This window comes from Curcuma longa, chromosome 17, assembly GCF_044706935.1.
Source record: "Curcuma longa cultivar G26 ecotype Majalengka, Jawa Barat chromosome 17, ITB_CL_G26_1.1, whole genome shotgun sequence".
NCBI lineage: Eukaryota > Viridiplantae > Streptophyta > Magnoliopsida > Zingiberales > Zingiberaceae > Curcuma > Curcuma longa.
This window is the reverse complement of record NC_133877.1, coordinates 8,629,234-8,643,994: the sequence shown is the minus strand read 5'-3', so window position 1 is coordinate 8,643,994 and position 14,761 is coordinate 8,629,234. Positions and strand designations below refer to the sequence as shown.

Sequence of the window (14,761 nt, the reverse complement as noted above, 5' to 3'; positions counted from 1 at the left end):
GTATTGACTTTCAAGTTGACTCGGTAGTAGATATCTAGAGAGATAGAGAAAGAGGGTGGAAAGTAGAACATTCGTGGTAAAATGAGCTCTCAGCCGACTGCTCAGAAGCGATAGAGGAATGGACAGCTGTCTAGAGGACAGTTCCGTAGTACTTCATATTCAGGCCAGAAAGATCAGAATAAGAAGTGTAGTCGCTGCGGATCATCCAGTCATATGATAGTTGATTGCCCACTGGATCATCCTATCTGTTACTACTGCAAACTTCCGGGTCATACGATCAGAGAGTGTACTCTGAAGTCTCAGCTGGAGCCTACTGGTGCTGCATCTTCAGGAGGGCGTCCTACCCAGCAGCGATCGCAACGGACACAGAGGCCCAGAGCACCACAGCAGCAGCTACCCCTACCACCCCAGCCACGGATGTATATGCTCCAGGGGAGAGATCATGCAGTTCCACCGACTGCTTTTCAGTATTCTACAGTTCCACCGATCGATTTTCAGTATTGTACTGGTCCAGAGACATGTTATTCTACACAACAACATTTACCAGCCATACCTCAGTCATACATGCTACCTCAGCAGCAGCAGCATCAATTTCTGACTCCAGCTCCTCCGAGTCAGTTTCCGACAGAATGGTGGCCTTCTACCTCTCAGCCGGTTCCGCAGCCATCAAGCACTGAGGTTGGACGTGTCTATGCGATTACTCGGGAGGATGCACAGCGGGCCGATGGATCGGTCATCAGGGGTATGTCTATTCCATATATGCAGATACTTTGATTGATATTGATAGTTCTCACTCTTTTATATCTAGAGTATTTTTGAGAAAAATTAGTAGAATTCCGATGATTAGATTGTGTAGTCTAGCAGTATATTTATCATCCGGTGAATAGCTGACTACCAATCAGCATATTAGGGAATGCCCATTGGATTTCGACGGTCATACCCTTATAGTGGATATGTAGGTGCTTGATATGGCAGAATTCGATATCATTCTGGGTATGGACTGGTTGGCCACTTACCATGCTACAGTTGATTGCCGAGCGAGAGTGGTTACTTTTCGACCTCCGGATCAACCCGCTTGGGAATTCGTTGGCACTCGGAGTGATAGATTATCTATTATCTCTGCTATTCAGGCTCAGAGACTATTAGACAGTGGCTGCCGCGGTTATCTGTTGTTTCTGAAGCAAACAGAGGAAGACGGTATTTCTTATCCTTCCGATGTTTGTATCGTCCGAGAGTTTCAGGATGTATTCCCAGACGAGCTTCCTGGTTTACCACCTCATAGACAGGTTCAGTTCACTATCGAGGTAATTCCGGGCACGACACTAGTGTCCAAGGCCCCATATCGGATGACACCGAAAGAGCTGGAGGAACTTAAGGTCTAGCTACAAGAATTATTGGATCGGGGTTTCATTCGTCCGAGTGTTTCACCCTGGGGAGCCCCAGTCCTATTTGTGAAGAAATAGGATGGATCTATGCGATTGTGATTACTGCCAGTTGAATGCGGTAACAGTGAAGAACAAGTATCCATTGCCTCGCATCGATGACTTATTTGACCAGCTGAAGGGTTCATGTGTGTGCTCTAAGATTGATCTGCGATCTGGCTATCATAAGCTCAGAGTACGAGATGAGGATGTCCAGAAGATAGATTTTCGCACTCTGTATGGACATTATGAGTTTTTGGTGATGCCGTTCGGTCTCACCAATGCTCCAGCCGTATTTATGGATTTGATGAACCGGATTTTCTTGGAGTATCTGGATCGGTTCGTCATTGTCTTTATCAATGATATTCTCATATATTCTCGATCAGAGGCAGAGCATGAGCAGCATCTTCGCATTGTACTCGAGACATTACGTCGGGAGCAGCTGTACGCAAAGCTCAGCAAATGTGCTTTCTGGTTATCATCGGTGGGATTTCTTGGGCACGTAGTATCCAACAGAGGGATTTCTGTTGATCCTCAGAAGATTAAGGCTATTACTGGTGGGAGCAGCCGAAGACAGTTCAGGAGGTCCGTAGCTTTCTAGGTTTAGCAGGATATTATAGGAGATTTGTTGAGGGATTCTCGCGTCTTGCTACAACGTTGACTCGTCTAACCAAAAAGGGAGCGAAGTTCGTCTGGTCAGAGGCCTGCGAAACTAGCTTCCAGGAGCTTAAGCAACGGTTGGTGAGCGCTCCGATTCTTGTGATCCCTTCTAGCGAGGATGGATTCACACTTTATACGGATGCATCATTCTAAGGACTTGGTGCGGTATTGATGCAGTGTGACCGGTTAGTCGCATATGCTTCTCGTCAGTTGAAAGACTACGAGAAGAACTACCCTGTACATAATTTGGAGCTCGCCGCTATTATCTTCGCTCTGAAGATTTGGCGACACTACTTATTGTTGGCGTTCTGGATCTTCGTCCCATGTTTCGGATTCTATCTGCTCCGAGAAGCATAGAACCCCACAGGATAAAAATTTTATCCCTCCCGGATCAATCGACAAAGTCTTCAAAGAAGACTAAGTCGATCGATCCACAGGATCGCCGATTCTAAATTACTGCGATTTTAATTATTTAGTTCTAAGTATAAATAAAACTGCGGAAAATAAATTTAAACAAGAACCCAGTTTGAACCTCGAATCTTCTGCTGTATTCCTTATCTCTTTCTCGGACGTTGTGTGGGCAACGATCTTCTGAGAAATAAGAACTGCAACCTCTGCTGGATGAAGCCTTGGATCGCCTTGCTTCTTCCTTGAAATAGCTTCTTTCTTCCTCGCCTTCACCTTAGATCTGACCACCACTTCAAAGAAGAGGTTCGGCCACCAAGAGCAAGGAAAGAAAACAAAGCAAAGAAGAAGAAGAAGAGAGAGTAGTGGCCGACCAAGAGGAAAGAGAGAAAAACTAGAGCAATTGCGAAATCGGAGAGATTTCGTATGCTATTCTTGTTGTTGTGTCTCTTGGCCGCCCCCTCCCCCTCTCTTTTATAGCCTCCCAACACCCAATCAAGCCAATCCCGCCCCTCCTTTCATGGAGTTGATTTGGACTTGTTTCCATAAAAACTTCCAAATCTAGAAAAGAATAGGCGCCGATTATTTCTTCCCTTGATTGCTTGGCGGTCCCCTCAGTTTTTTATTTTAAAAAACATTTCCATATCCATGGGAGAGGTGGCCGGCCACATCAAGGAGGAGTTGGTTCAATTGGTGAACCAACTTTGTATTAAAGAGAAATAAAACCAAACCAAAGAGATCTCATCCATTGGATGCAACTTAACCTCATCTAATGGTTCTAATATAATCTACTTTAATACAACTTAATTGCTCCGATCCAACGGACACAATTCATCATGCTTGGGCGTGGCTTATAGAGAGGGATGGGTTCGGTTCACCTTGTGAACCGGTTCTTGCTTCTAAAGAGAATTAAAACCGAACTGAAGAGATCTCGTTCATCGGACGCAACTAGATCTCATCCAACGGTTCTAATTTAATCTCTTTTGATCCTCTTTATTATTTCGATCCATTGGATGTAACTTGATCTAATCCCAAGGATACAAGTTGATCTCATCCACTAACTCATCCTACGGTTGAGAACCAATCTCATCCATCGGTTAAATCTTATCCGACGGCTGAGAACTAATCTCATCCGTTTGATTGCATCTTTTAGAGATTTTTTTAGGCTACAGCAGGGACCTCGAGGAGGTATTGGATCTGGCCTTCTGATGGGTTTCGGATCCCGTATTCAACTCCGAATACACACCTACATCCATCAATAACGATTCATTCCACTAGAGGATCATTATTGCACTACCAATCCAATCCCCAAATTACGTTATGAGTTCCTTCTTATTATTTTATGCATTGCTCCCTGTGTTTAAGATATCGTATGTCCATCAATTATCTGAGTTCACTGACAACTCAATAATCGACATCTATGTCCTTGAATAGTACCACTCATCCTTATTGTCAGTCGGACTAAGTCCACTTGCAAGATTTGACTAGTCAGATATTCTTGGATGTCAATTACCAATGCTTATAATTGGGGGTTCAGTTGTTGAGTTACTGTTGGATGTGTTTGATTAGTCTTGATGATACTGTATGATTTAGTTTTATAGGATTAGATTGATTAGGTTAACTAAGTGGGGTAAATGAATTTGATTAATATTCTATTCATGATATTATTAGGTGTTTGATTAAATATGAAATTAGTTGTATTAAATTGTTAATGCAACTAATTGATTGTTTGATTAAATCCTAATAATAGAAACCTAATGGTTGGATTAGTCTAACCTGAAATAGGTTAAGTGAATGGAATTAAACTAACCTTAGTTTGATTAGGGTTTCTTAGTTATATCATGATATTTAGGATGATTTTATTGTATTTGTAGGACCCTGAGTGATACTTGGAGTTTGATATATACGAGGATTCTAGGGGTTCTAGTTTTTGATCTTCGATACATCAGGTGGGTAATTTACTGTATTTGGTCATACAGTTCTTTCTTTTTCCAGTGCATGATTCTGTTGTAGCCATTGTAGTTTGGTACCTTGATGTTACTCTTTCCTATTATTTGTATACCTTTTACATTACTCATGTTTATACCATATTTGTCCCTATGCCCGTTGGTCTTGGATTATTAATCTTGCTTGTTTCTATCATTGATATGACATTTGTGATCATTATTGATATGATTCTTTCTTATGATACCTACGATCATGATGACTTATACCTACACTTATTGATTAGTATGGTAGGTGCTGATTACTATGATTTGAGCATCTCATCATGATGCATGATAACAATTGTAAATTCCATTGTTGTGGGTCTATCGTGATGGTAGATGACTTTAGTTGTATATCTACATAGGTGGTTATCATACCCTATTTCCATCGCGGTGATGGCGACTGTATGACAGTGTACGTAGTTGACGGCTGTATGGCAGTGGACGCAGCCGAGTTGATGATTTGACCTCGACACCAGATAGGGGTGGTACTCGGAGAGTACATGGTTGGTACGTCGGTAACGAGTATTAGAGGTCAGATATCGGCCATAGGATATGTAGCTTATCATAGCTATGGCATCACCGGACGCGGAGCACTGATCCCCGATTTAGATCACTGGACTACTTTGTTGTGGGGCGCGGAGTACTGATCCCCGATGCCGACCATCCCAGCCTCAGATGCTTGCACGAGTGCTGTAGTGAGTGGGGCAGTTGCATCATGCATATGCACATCATGTGCATGATATATATGTATTGAACCGTACTGATACTGTATTTTGATTGTCTACTTATTTGATTCTTGATTGTTGCACTATGCTTGACATGTCATTCATATGGTGCACTACATGAGATCCATGTTAGTTGTGTATTATCTGCAGAGACTTTATTGATACGTTGTTGACCTTTGGTATGTATCTATCCTTTTGTTATTTCTTTTATTCAGCACTGTCTTTCTATATTACCCACTGAGTATTTGTACTCACATCTTTGGACCCTGGAATTTTTCTGTCTTCCCAGATATTAGGTAGGATCTTACAGAGGATGCCAGGGATCTACCAGCTATGCCATCTCACAATGAGGATTTTGTGTGTGTTGGATATGGTTGTAGTATGTTGTGGTATCTTGTGTATGACTTGTTTACTTTTCTGCACCATCGGACTTCTAGTTTCGTTTCGTGTTTTCAAAACTATAGGTTTTCTATACGTTTTCGTATTTGTATTTCTTGTTCTGGGGAACTATAGCATGTTTTCTATACGTGATTTCCATCCATGTATTTGTTGTTATGTTTCCTTCTGTTGTTAACTTACGACACTTTGGATTTTTCATTACTTTATAAGTTTATTCCTTAATGGTTGTGTAGAATTAGAATTTCATTCTTATGCATTGTGTAGGATGTGTATGTGGCCGTGTGTGTCACTTTTACTTTTATTACATGTCTAAATCCATATTTTGTAGTATGGATAGACCGTGTGGGCCTTATTATATGTTTGTATTCAGGGAATTGTCAGTTATACTGGGGAGGTGTTGTCGAAATTTTTTGGACGGCTATCTCCCGGGTCGTGACACTTAGGAACAATAAACCTTGGTATAAAGGAAGAGGGAAGATGCCACAACCTTGGAATGGAGGCTGATAAGTCTTTGAATGTCACAAGGGGATGCCTTGATAAGTTCTAGTTCAATGAAGAACCAATAAGTGAGAGCCTCACCATGCTTTAGATTGAAAATATGCTAAAGATACATGTGTGATCGTCATCCCCTTTATTTATAGCTATAGGATAACCTAAAAATCCTAAAAGACCAAAAGAAAACCTATTTAGTAAAGGCATATATGTCTACTTAGCCATTTTAAGCTTATGGCATCATTACAACTCATATAAAGCTAGAAATTGAGCCTACATATCCCTACTACATATCCCATTTAGTAAAGCCCATCCAAGGCTTGAATTAGGTTGAGTAAGCCGCATGACTTACTCTTGATAAACCTTCTTCAATTGTAACTTTGGTTTTCACATCTTCAATTAGCACATTAAGTGCTTCCTTCATCTTCTTAGCCTTATCCCTTATAAGTAGGCCTCCATTGATTCATAATGGATCATCGACAACATCTTGAGTGGATTGAGCATGATCCACATTAGCTTATTGGGCAACTTGTTTACTTGGTTTGACTCTATCACATTTTAAACTTATGGCATCATCACAATCTAAATAAAGTTAGAAATTGAGCCTACATATCCCTACTACATAAACCAAGGCTTGAATTAGGTTGACTAAGTCGCATGACTTGCTCTTGGTCAAACCATCTTCTATTGTAACTTTGGCCTTCACATCTTCAATTAGCACATTAAGTGCTTCCTTCATCTTCCTAGACTTAGCCCTTGTAATTGGGCCTCCATTGATGCATAATGGATCATCAACATCTAGAGTGGGTTGAGCATGATCCATATTATCTTATTGGGTAACTTGTTCACTTTGTTTGACTCCATCACATAGACACATGATTCGCTAATTTAGATTTGACCTATTGAAGTAGTGCCATGTAATCCCCATCATTTAGGTTAAATCATAATATCTGGATGGCATGATAGTAATGTTTGTTATGTCACAACCCTTCATGGTGTCCCAATATTACTGCAACCATGCATCATATGGAATGGACATCATTAACATGGTTCTCTACATTAAATTACGATAATTGTCTCCTTAGTTTTGATAGTTTTACTAACCATGCCCATAAAGCTTTCAATTTATAAATAATTATTGGCACTTTAAAGTGACATATTCATCTATTCTTCAATAATGCATTTTTGTGATATTCATTTAGGTTACCAAAAATATTTGGTATATTTGATTGTTGACTTCGTAATATTGTTTGTGCATGTCTCATTTTGATGTGGGCTTAAAATGTTTGGAGACACTCATTTTTCTTACCTACTTTAAGTATATCTACACTTGTTACTATAATATCACTTCTTGTTATATAAATTTAGCAGCAATTAATTATGTTATTGTTGTTGATGAGGTACTAACTTTTATTAGTATTTTTTTAATATGTAATAAATTTAAAATAGGAACATGATAAAAGAAAGGAGTTGGATGTATAAAATTAAACGTCAGGGTTTAACTAATGAGTTTATTAGTGGGTTAGAACAATTTATGGATTTTGCTTGTAGTAATGTTGAGTTTATGGATGGGATAAGATAAGGTATCTATGCAGAAAGTGCCACATTGGTAAATTTTTATAGTCTGATAAAGTTTAAAAACATCTTTGTAGATTTGATTTTATCCTGAATTATTATAATTAGACATGTCATGATGAACCATTTATATCTGATGAGGATTATGGATAAAATATATAAGTCTTAGTTAGAAGGATCAGAGTTATTATAATCAATTAAATCTAACTCAAAGAATGATAATTAATGCAGCAGGTCAAAATTTCATTCCTGAACTGAGTATTGCAAGTTCTAGTCTTCAACAATTGAACAAATATTTGTTACATATACATCACAGTTGGAGGTGGTAGAAGTACAAGATATTTATCAAAATGCAAATACATGAAAGCTAAGTCACTGGCATAGAGGTTATTCAATCTAAGTCACTGCCAAACCGAGATCAAAGGTCATCAACTCCAGGGTCACCATACTCTTGAGGGTACGAAAAGCCCTCCCCAGCCCATCCGTTCATGCACAACCTGAAATGCCCTACCCCAAGCCAACCCGAAAGGCCCAAGCGCCATCATTCAACTCTTGAGCGATTGGCTAGTGTCTCTTTCCTTCTCCGGCATCTGTAATCCTCTTTCTCTGGCATCTTTCTTTCTTTGGTGGTGTCATCTTTGTTTGTTTATGTCTTTTCCTCTCTTCTCTACTCCCCGAAGCGAGGGACTGAAAGATAAATGACTTACCTAAACTCTATCTTCTATGCTATATTATTCTATCTTCTATGCTATATTATATAGGATATAAATGGAAATCGATATAAATTGAAACATCAACCTCAACTCCATCTTCAATGTCCTCCTCTACAGGACAGTCAAACTCAAATACCCACCTTCAACCCCTTACTTCAGTTCAGATCTTTCCTGCCCTCTTCGAGGTCCTACTTCTCTCTCTTCCCCTTCTTCTAGGGTACTCTCAGCTCTTAAAGTAAACCTCAACCCCATCTATATCTTCTACTCCCCTCTTTCGAGGTCCTGAAAGTAAGGAACTCAATTTCCTCTCTCTATACGCAATTTCTTAACTCCAAACCCACAACTCTATCTTCGAAAATCTATCTTTGAATCTCTATTCTGCTCTCTGCAGCTATCCTAGTTGCATATTTAAATTTCTATATTCCATTTTCTTTGGATGCAATTCTACTTAAACTCCAATTTAAACTCTCACTTAAACTCCAATTTAAACTCTCTTTCCCTTTGGATCTCAACCTTTGCCTTCCCTTTGGTATACCCTATTTCGTCCCTCACTTCCCTCAACTCTATCTTCGTCACTCAATTCTCTTACCTCATCTACGATAGTCGTACCCAACTACCTGTCTTTGGTATACCCTATTTCTATAAGGTATTTATTTAAATGAAATTGACCTCCAACTCGTAACTCATCAAAAGTAGATGCTCCAGTTGCAACCCCCTTTCTCTTCCATTCCTTCCTGTCGTCTTTGCTTTTGAGCTCTACCCCTTGCATTTCTCTCGATACCTGTCATTGCGATCGATTCCCTTCCGTTCCCTTTGGATCGAGACCTTCGAAGTCAATACTTTCTTTTCATCTGTCGCTTTCCCAACTCTTCTTTGGTTGCATTTCTGTTTTCCATCTTTTGCAGCCTGACCTCTCATAAAATGTTCGGAATTTGATATACTCTATGAACGATGGGGTTGCCTAGTTGGTAACCCCTCATTTAATTCCTCTAGTTGACATAAGGTCTAAGACTGAAAGCTTCTACTGAAATAGAATAGAAATGAAAATGCAAACACCTTCTTTATCTTCTACTCCCCTCTTCGAGGCTATTTATATAGGTGAGCCGATAGGCGATTAATGAAATAGCTCGACTACGAGGTAAGAGTAAATGGCCTCAAGCCATTGTAGACTGTTGCTTTGGCACTTTCCTTGCATTTATCTCGATACCTGAAGTCAAACCCTAGAACTTCAAAGATTTGATTAATACTATAGTCACTCCCTGATACTATAGTCACTCCCTGACTTTACTCTACCTTCTGTATACCCTACTCTAACTTCTGTATACCCTACTCTAACTTCTGTATACCCTACTCTAACTTCAGTTGAAGCCCCTGCTACAGGTTCAAGAACTCCTATTTCAGTATTCCTTTCCCTCCCCTTTCTATTCACTCGATACCTTCGATCTGTCGATACCATTTCTCTATGACGCATGCCATCATCCTCGTTCCCTGGCTCTACCTGTCATTTCGATCGATACCTGGCACTCTTCTGGTCTGCCCTAAGCTCTTGATCTTCTCTTTCCATTGACGGATCTGGTCTGCCATCATGCTACTCCATACCTGTCATTTCGTTCTTCTGGTCTGCAGTTTCATCTTTCTTCCCTGGCTCTACCTGTCATTTCGCTCTGTTGTTTCTGTACTCGATTTGCTGGCACTACCCTGGCATCTGTCTTTCTTTGCTGCTGGCGTATGTGTTTCTTTCTGTCCTTTCTTTTACCACGCATATGTAAGGAAAGAAAGATATGTAGATGAAAAGGAAAGAAAGATATGTAGATCAAAGAGGGGCCAAGAGCTGAGACGAAAGCCGATGGGGTGGCCGATAGGTGACACCGAAGCGAGGGAAGGAAGGATCAAGAAGAAAGAGAAGGTAAGGAAATTCAAGCTAAACGAACATCGACAAACGAGAAACCAGGAATACCCAAACCCTAAACTCAAATACAGAAATCGACAGAGGAGTCAAGGGCAGGCAGCAGAGGAAGGAAAAGAAAAAATGAAATTTATGAATTAATTGAATTTATTCAAATGGATTGAATGACTTTAAAATTTTATCTCCCCAACTTTTTCCTCCGCGGCGCTTAGCAACCCTAACTCGGGAAAGGAAGCAGCGCGACGCAGGAAAGGAAGCAGCGCGACGCATTTTCTCTCTTTTTCGTTTTTCAATTTCATGTGTTAAGCAAAATGCTTTTTCAAATTGGATTCTCATTTCGAGTTGCGCGCATTTGTCACGCAAAATTCTATTTGAGAATTGGATTTGAGAATTGATCTTCCAAACTTTCCAGCTTTCATGAAGTCTCTTAGGCAACCGGAGACCGGCTCTACGACCCCGCAGGGCACTACTGTAGAGCGCTATTGGGCGGAGCTTTCTCGAGCGACTTTGACGAAATACAGAAACTATCAAGGAGTGAATTCCCGCAATTCTTTTCTTCACATGAATTGACTCTTATAACAAGTCAAAATTAAATTCTTTAGTGAATGAAAAAGATTCAGATATGATATCTATATACCATTCCAAATTCTCTCTATAAACTATTCCTAATTAAATTCAATAATATACGAGTACGTGACCGAACCTATAAATACCAAAGAAATTAATCAATAAATTCAGTATATGAACAAGTGTGAGAAATGACATACGAATAGATGAATCTTTTGTTTTGAATGAACGCAATACTGTAATCTGCTTTCGGTAAGTTCAAGCCTTTATCGGATTGGAGAAAGCACATGCCCTCGCCTACTTTACTTGACTAAGGACCTGCAAGCAACGGATGCTTATGTTTCTTTTCTACTTTTCCCTTCTTGTTTCTCAATCTCCAATCAAGACAAACCGGGCACTACGGTGAGACGTGAAAAGACCCGATCCCATTCCGACCTCGATATGTGGAATCGTCTTGCGCCATATGTACTGAAATAGTTCGGGAGACCCTTACTATAATATAACAAAGCACGGTGAAGAAATTCCAAGAGAGAGCTTACCCAGAGAAGAAGAAATGAAAGCGGTATTAATGCCCTCAAGATCTTTCCGAAAGAACTGATCTGCTCTGATACCAACTAAATTGTTACGCCCCGGGAGACGGCTTTCCGAGAAATTTCGGCAGCATCTCCCCTGTAACAATTGACTTACCCTGCATACATACACATATATAAGGCCCACACGGCCAATCCATAACAGGCTATGGATTTATACAAGTAAAATAGAAAATAAATGTGACCCACACGGCCACTCAACACATCCTACTATATATGAAATGCATCCATAAAAGTATTAACGTCATACACGCATGCATATCAATCCATCCATAAATCCGTATAGGTAACTCATACCGGAAATCAAAAATATATCGAACAGCGGAAAACTAAGTACTCGAGTGGAAAACCAATCGAGAAGTCCAATAAGTCCAAATACATGTATGCGGTATAGTAAATAAACCAAAACTCAATGGTTCGGGACTAGCAGTGCAGCTCTCCAAACGGCATCAACCTGAAACGGATACCATGTGCACCATGTGCATACTGCACTATTGACAAAGCTCGGAATAGCTCAGGCAAATGCGTCTTGAGACTAGTAACAGACTTCTCCCTTACCTGCTTCAACAGCTTTCGGTGAGCTTCAACTTCTCCGTCAAGTGTAGTTTTGAGAGACTGAACAGCTGATCTCCTCTCCTCCACCTGGTCCTTCTCAGTTGCCCCTTCCGCACTCTCGGGTGCACCTACAGTTGATACCCTCATCTTATGTGCATACCTCTGGCACCACTCTTCAAAAGCTCGATTTTTCCGCAAATACTCCCTTTGCACCTCCTCGTATTTTTCTTTCTGCTTGATCTCCTCATCTTGGAGGGTCAGGATTATGCTTATGACAGCTGAAAAGCTCTGGATAGCATTGGCTGCGACCTCAAGCGGAATTTTCTCCAGTTGATCATGCCAGGCATGCAGGAAAGGCTGAATCGGTGGTTTCTGTGGAGATGATACTTTCTCTTTGTCTTTCAAGCCAGTTTCGATTGGGATGACGCTCAACTTCAACCAACTATTAAGAGCAGTCACATACTCTTGCTGATGAGTAACAAGTTTACGGAAGTGACTATGCCACGCTTTGACGATCTGGTGAAGCTGCAATGTGCGGCTATATTGTTGTTCACTTGATTCCGTGGGAGCATTTGAAACGTTAAGGTTCATAACTATCTTCAGCTGCGTACTGTGATGCATCAGCATGACCTGCCACATCTTGGCCATCCTGATAATGAAAGATGGTATTATATTAATTAGTGATGTTAACAGAAACATATACCAATAAAATAAGTAGCTGGGACAGACTGCGTGAACAGCAAGGACATAATTATTACTGTTCTTATGGGGATTGAGTTGAGTCACCTTCTACAGTATAAGCTTCTTAGAACACATGATGAATATATGCACTTGTGATGATAAATGCGTGAAACCTCAAGACAACCACCCTAGGCATCATAAGTTCAAAAGGCAAATTAAACAAGCTGCCTTTGTGGTGCTTGAAGTGTGCATTTGCTTGGAGACAGGCGGGTTTTGTGCACAACTATATCGCACGAAAGCAAAAAAATCATGCCGACCATGGCGAGTTTCAAATATCATGCATTTTATATTTTAATCAATATAAACATAATCAGAAATTTCAAAGCCTCATAATACCAGGCCATTTGTGAGGCAAAGAGAAGAATTTTAGTATCTTAAGAACAATAGTTAGAAAATAGACATTAAATGGAGCCTTAATCTAGTTGAACAAATATTCGACATAAGGAATAATAAATGATGATGCTTCAAGAAATTACACTTAAAAAAAAATCTTACCCATCAACAAGATCCACAAGTTTTGGGTAAAGTTGTTTATCACGTAAACGCTCAATTTCTGACACGCTTGAATCCACCGACTGCATGTCGACTATGAGTTTAGTTTGTAAATGGCTAACTGCTGCTTTAGTTCTTTCCAGTGTTTCAGTCTTGGCACCATGTTTCTTTTGCTGATCGAGCGAAGCAGCCTTTCTCTGATATTTAATTTTCATAAGCTCACCTGCCTGTCTTCCATGAACTCAGTTTAGTTAATGTATAAACAAGGCAACAATTGTAAAAACTAAAATCCAGAAAGACAACAGAAAACAATCAGGATTAAAAAAGCTTGACTGCATAATACTAAAGAAAGTTGAACCTGAGTTGTAGAAATTAGTATATTTTTATACAGTGCAGTCTTTGGGAGGGTTCCTAAATAAGTAGAAGATTCTCTGATTACCAGTATTTCAGATCCCAAATTCTTTTGTCATCATTATTCTATGATGTGAGGATGACAGAATGCAAACAAAACCACATATGATTTATCATAAATAAGTTGATTGGATAAGATGATTGCCGCCAATATAGGCTAAATGGAATAACAAAATTCATGGGCATAAACTCATAATTTAAATTGATGGTGCCACGTCCAGTATTTTGCAAGAACTATCAAGTGCTTGAGATGTTTGTGGAAATTGCTTGATTATGATTAAGTTGATGTGGTGGTTCGTGGACACTCCTAAAAATTACACTGGACCCATCAAAGTGTACAGATTCTAGAGAAAATTTTAATTGTTAAATGAAGATTATCTGATCAGTGATAGGTTTATGTATAATCTTTTACGTTACATGTCTAGTATTCTTTTGACTATTCAAAAGAAGCCACAGGTTATGTTTCATAGTTCAAGCAAACTATAAGGATATTGTAAGGTGCATCTGTCGCTGTATGCACAGGACTCAAACGTATAAATCCTAGGCCCAAAATACTAATGTGAGACTAACCCGCCACATCAATAATCTATTTACCCCTCTCAAGCTGAAGCATAGTAATTATGTATGTCCAACTTGTCACATGAATTAAAAATATAGACCAAGACATGGCCACAAGAAAGTAAATTTATATATAGTGAAACAAAATAGCAATGTTTTGGAATAGTTGATGGAGCATTGAAGTGATGAATTCTTTGGCCTTGGACCAGTCTAATCGTTGATTGGAGAGAGGATAAAAAAAGAAAGGGTGAAGTGAGATCTGAATGCAAGTCTCTTGAGTGAGCTAGTCCCTGAAGCAACCATACAGCAATATACAACACATCGAGGGAAAATAATATACAAAAGGATCCTTGAAAGAAAATGACTACCCATTGCTTAACTTAGCAAATTGAGAACAAGTGATTTTTTTTCATTGAGGTCTTCAAGAAGGGGGAAAGCATAGTTCATACCTTTGCTAGAAGAAGAAAAATGAGAACAAGATATTTTCTTAATTTAGGTCTTCATTGGGCTTTATGCAGTCAATCAAATGATTAAGGCAGAAAGATAGGACACGACAAACACTG

The 14,761-nt window shown here is 39.7% G+C and overlaps 1 protein-coding gene across 1 annotated transcript; it reads right to left on the bottom strand.

The window, feature by feature from the left end:
- Nucleotides 1–11,864: 11,864 nt before the first annotated feature.
- On the bottom strand, nt 11,865–14,219 carry LOC141848341 (protein ROLLING AND ERECT LEAF 2-like). Its single transcript, XM_074736374.1, has 3 exons — nt 14,211–14,219; nt 13,233–13,456; nt 11,865–12,645 (listed from the first exon to the last, which is right to left on the bottom strand). Exons 1-3 carry the CDS (start codon nt 14,217–14,219, stop codon nt 11,865–11,867), a joined length of 1,014 nt encoding a protein of 337 aa, XP_074592475.1.
- Between the last annotated feature and the right edge of the window lie 542 nt (nt 14,220–14,761).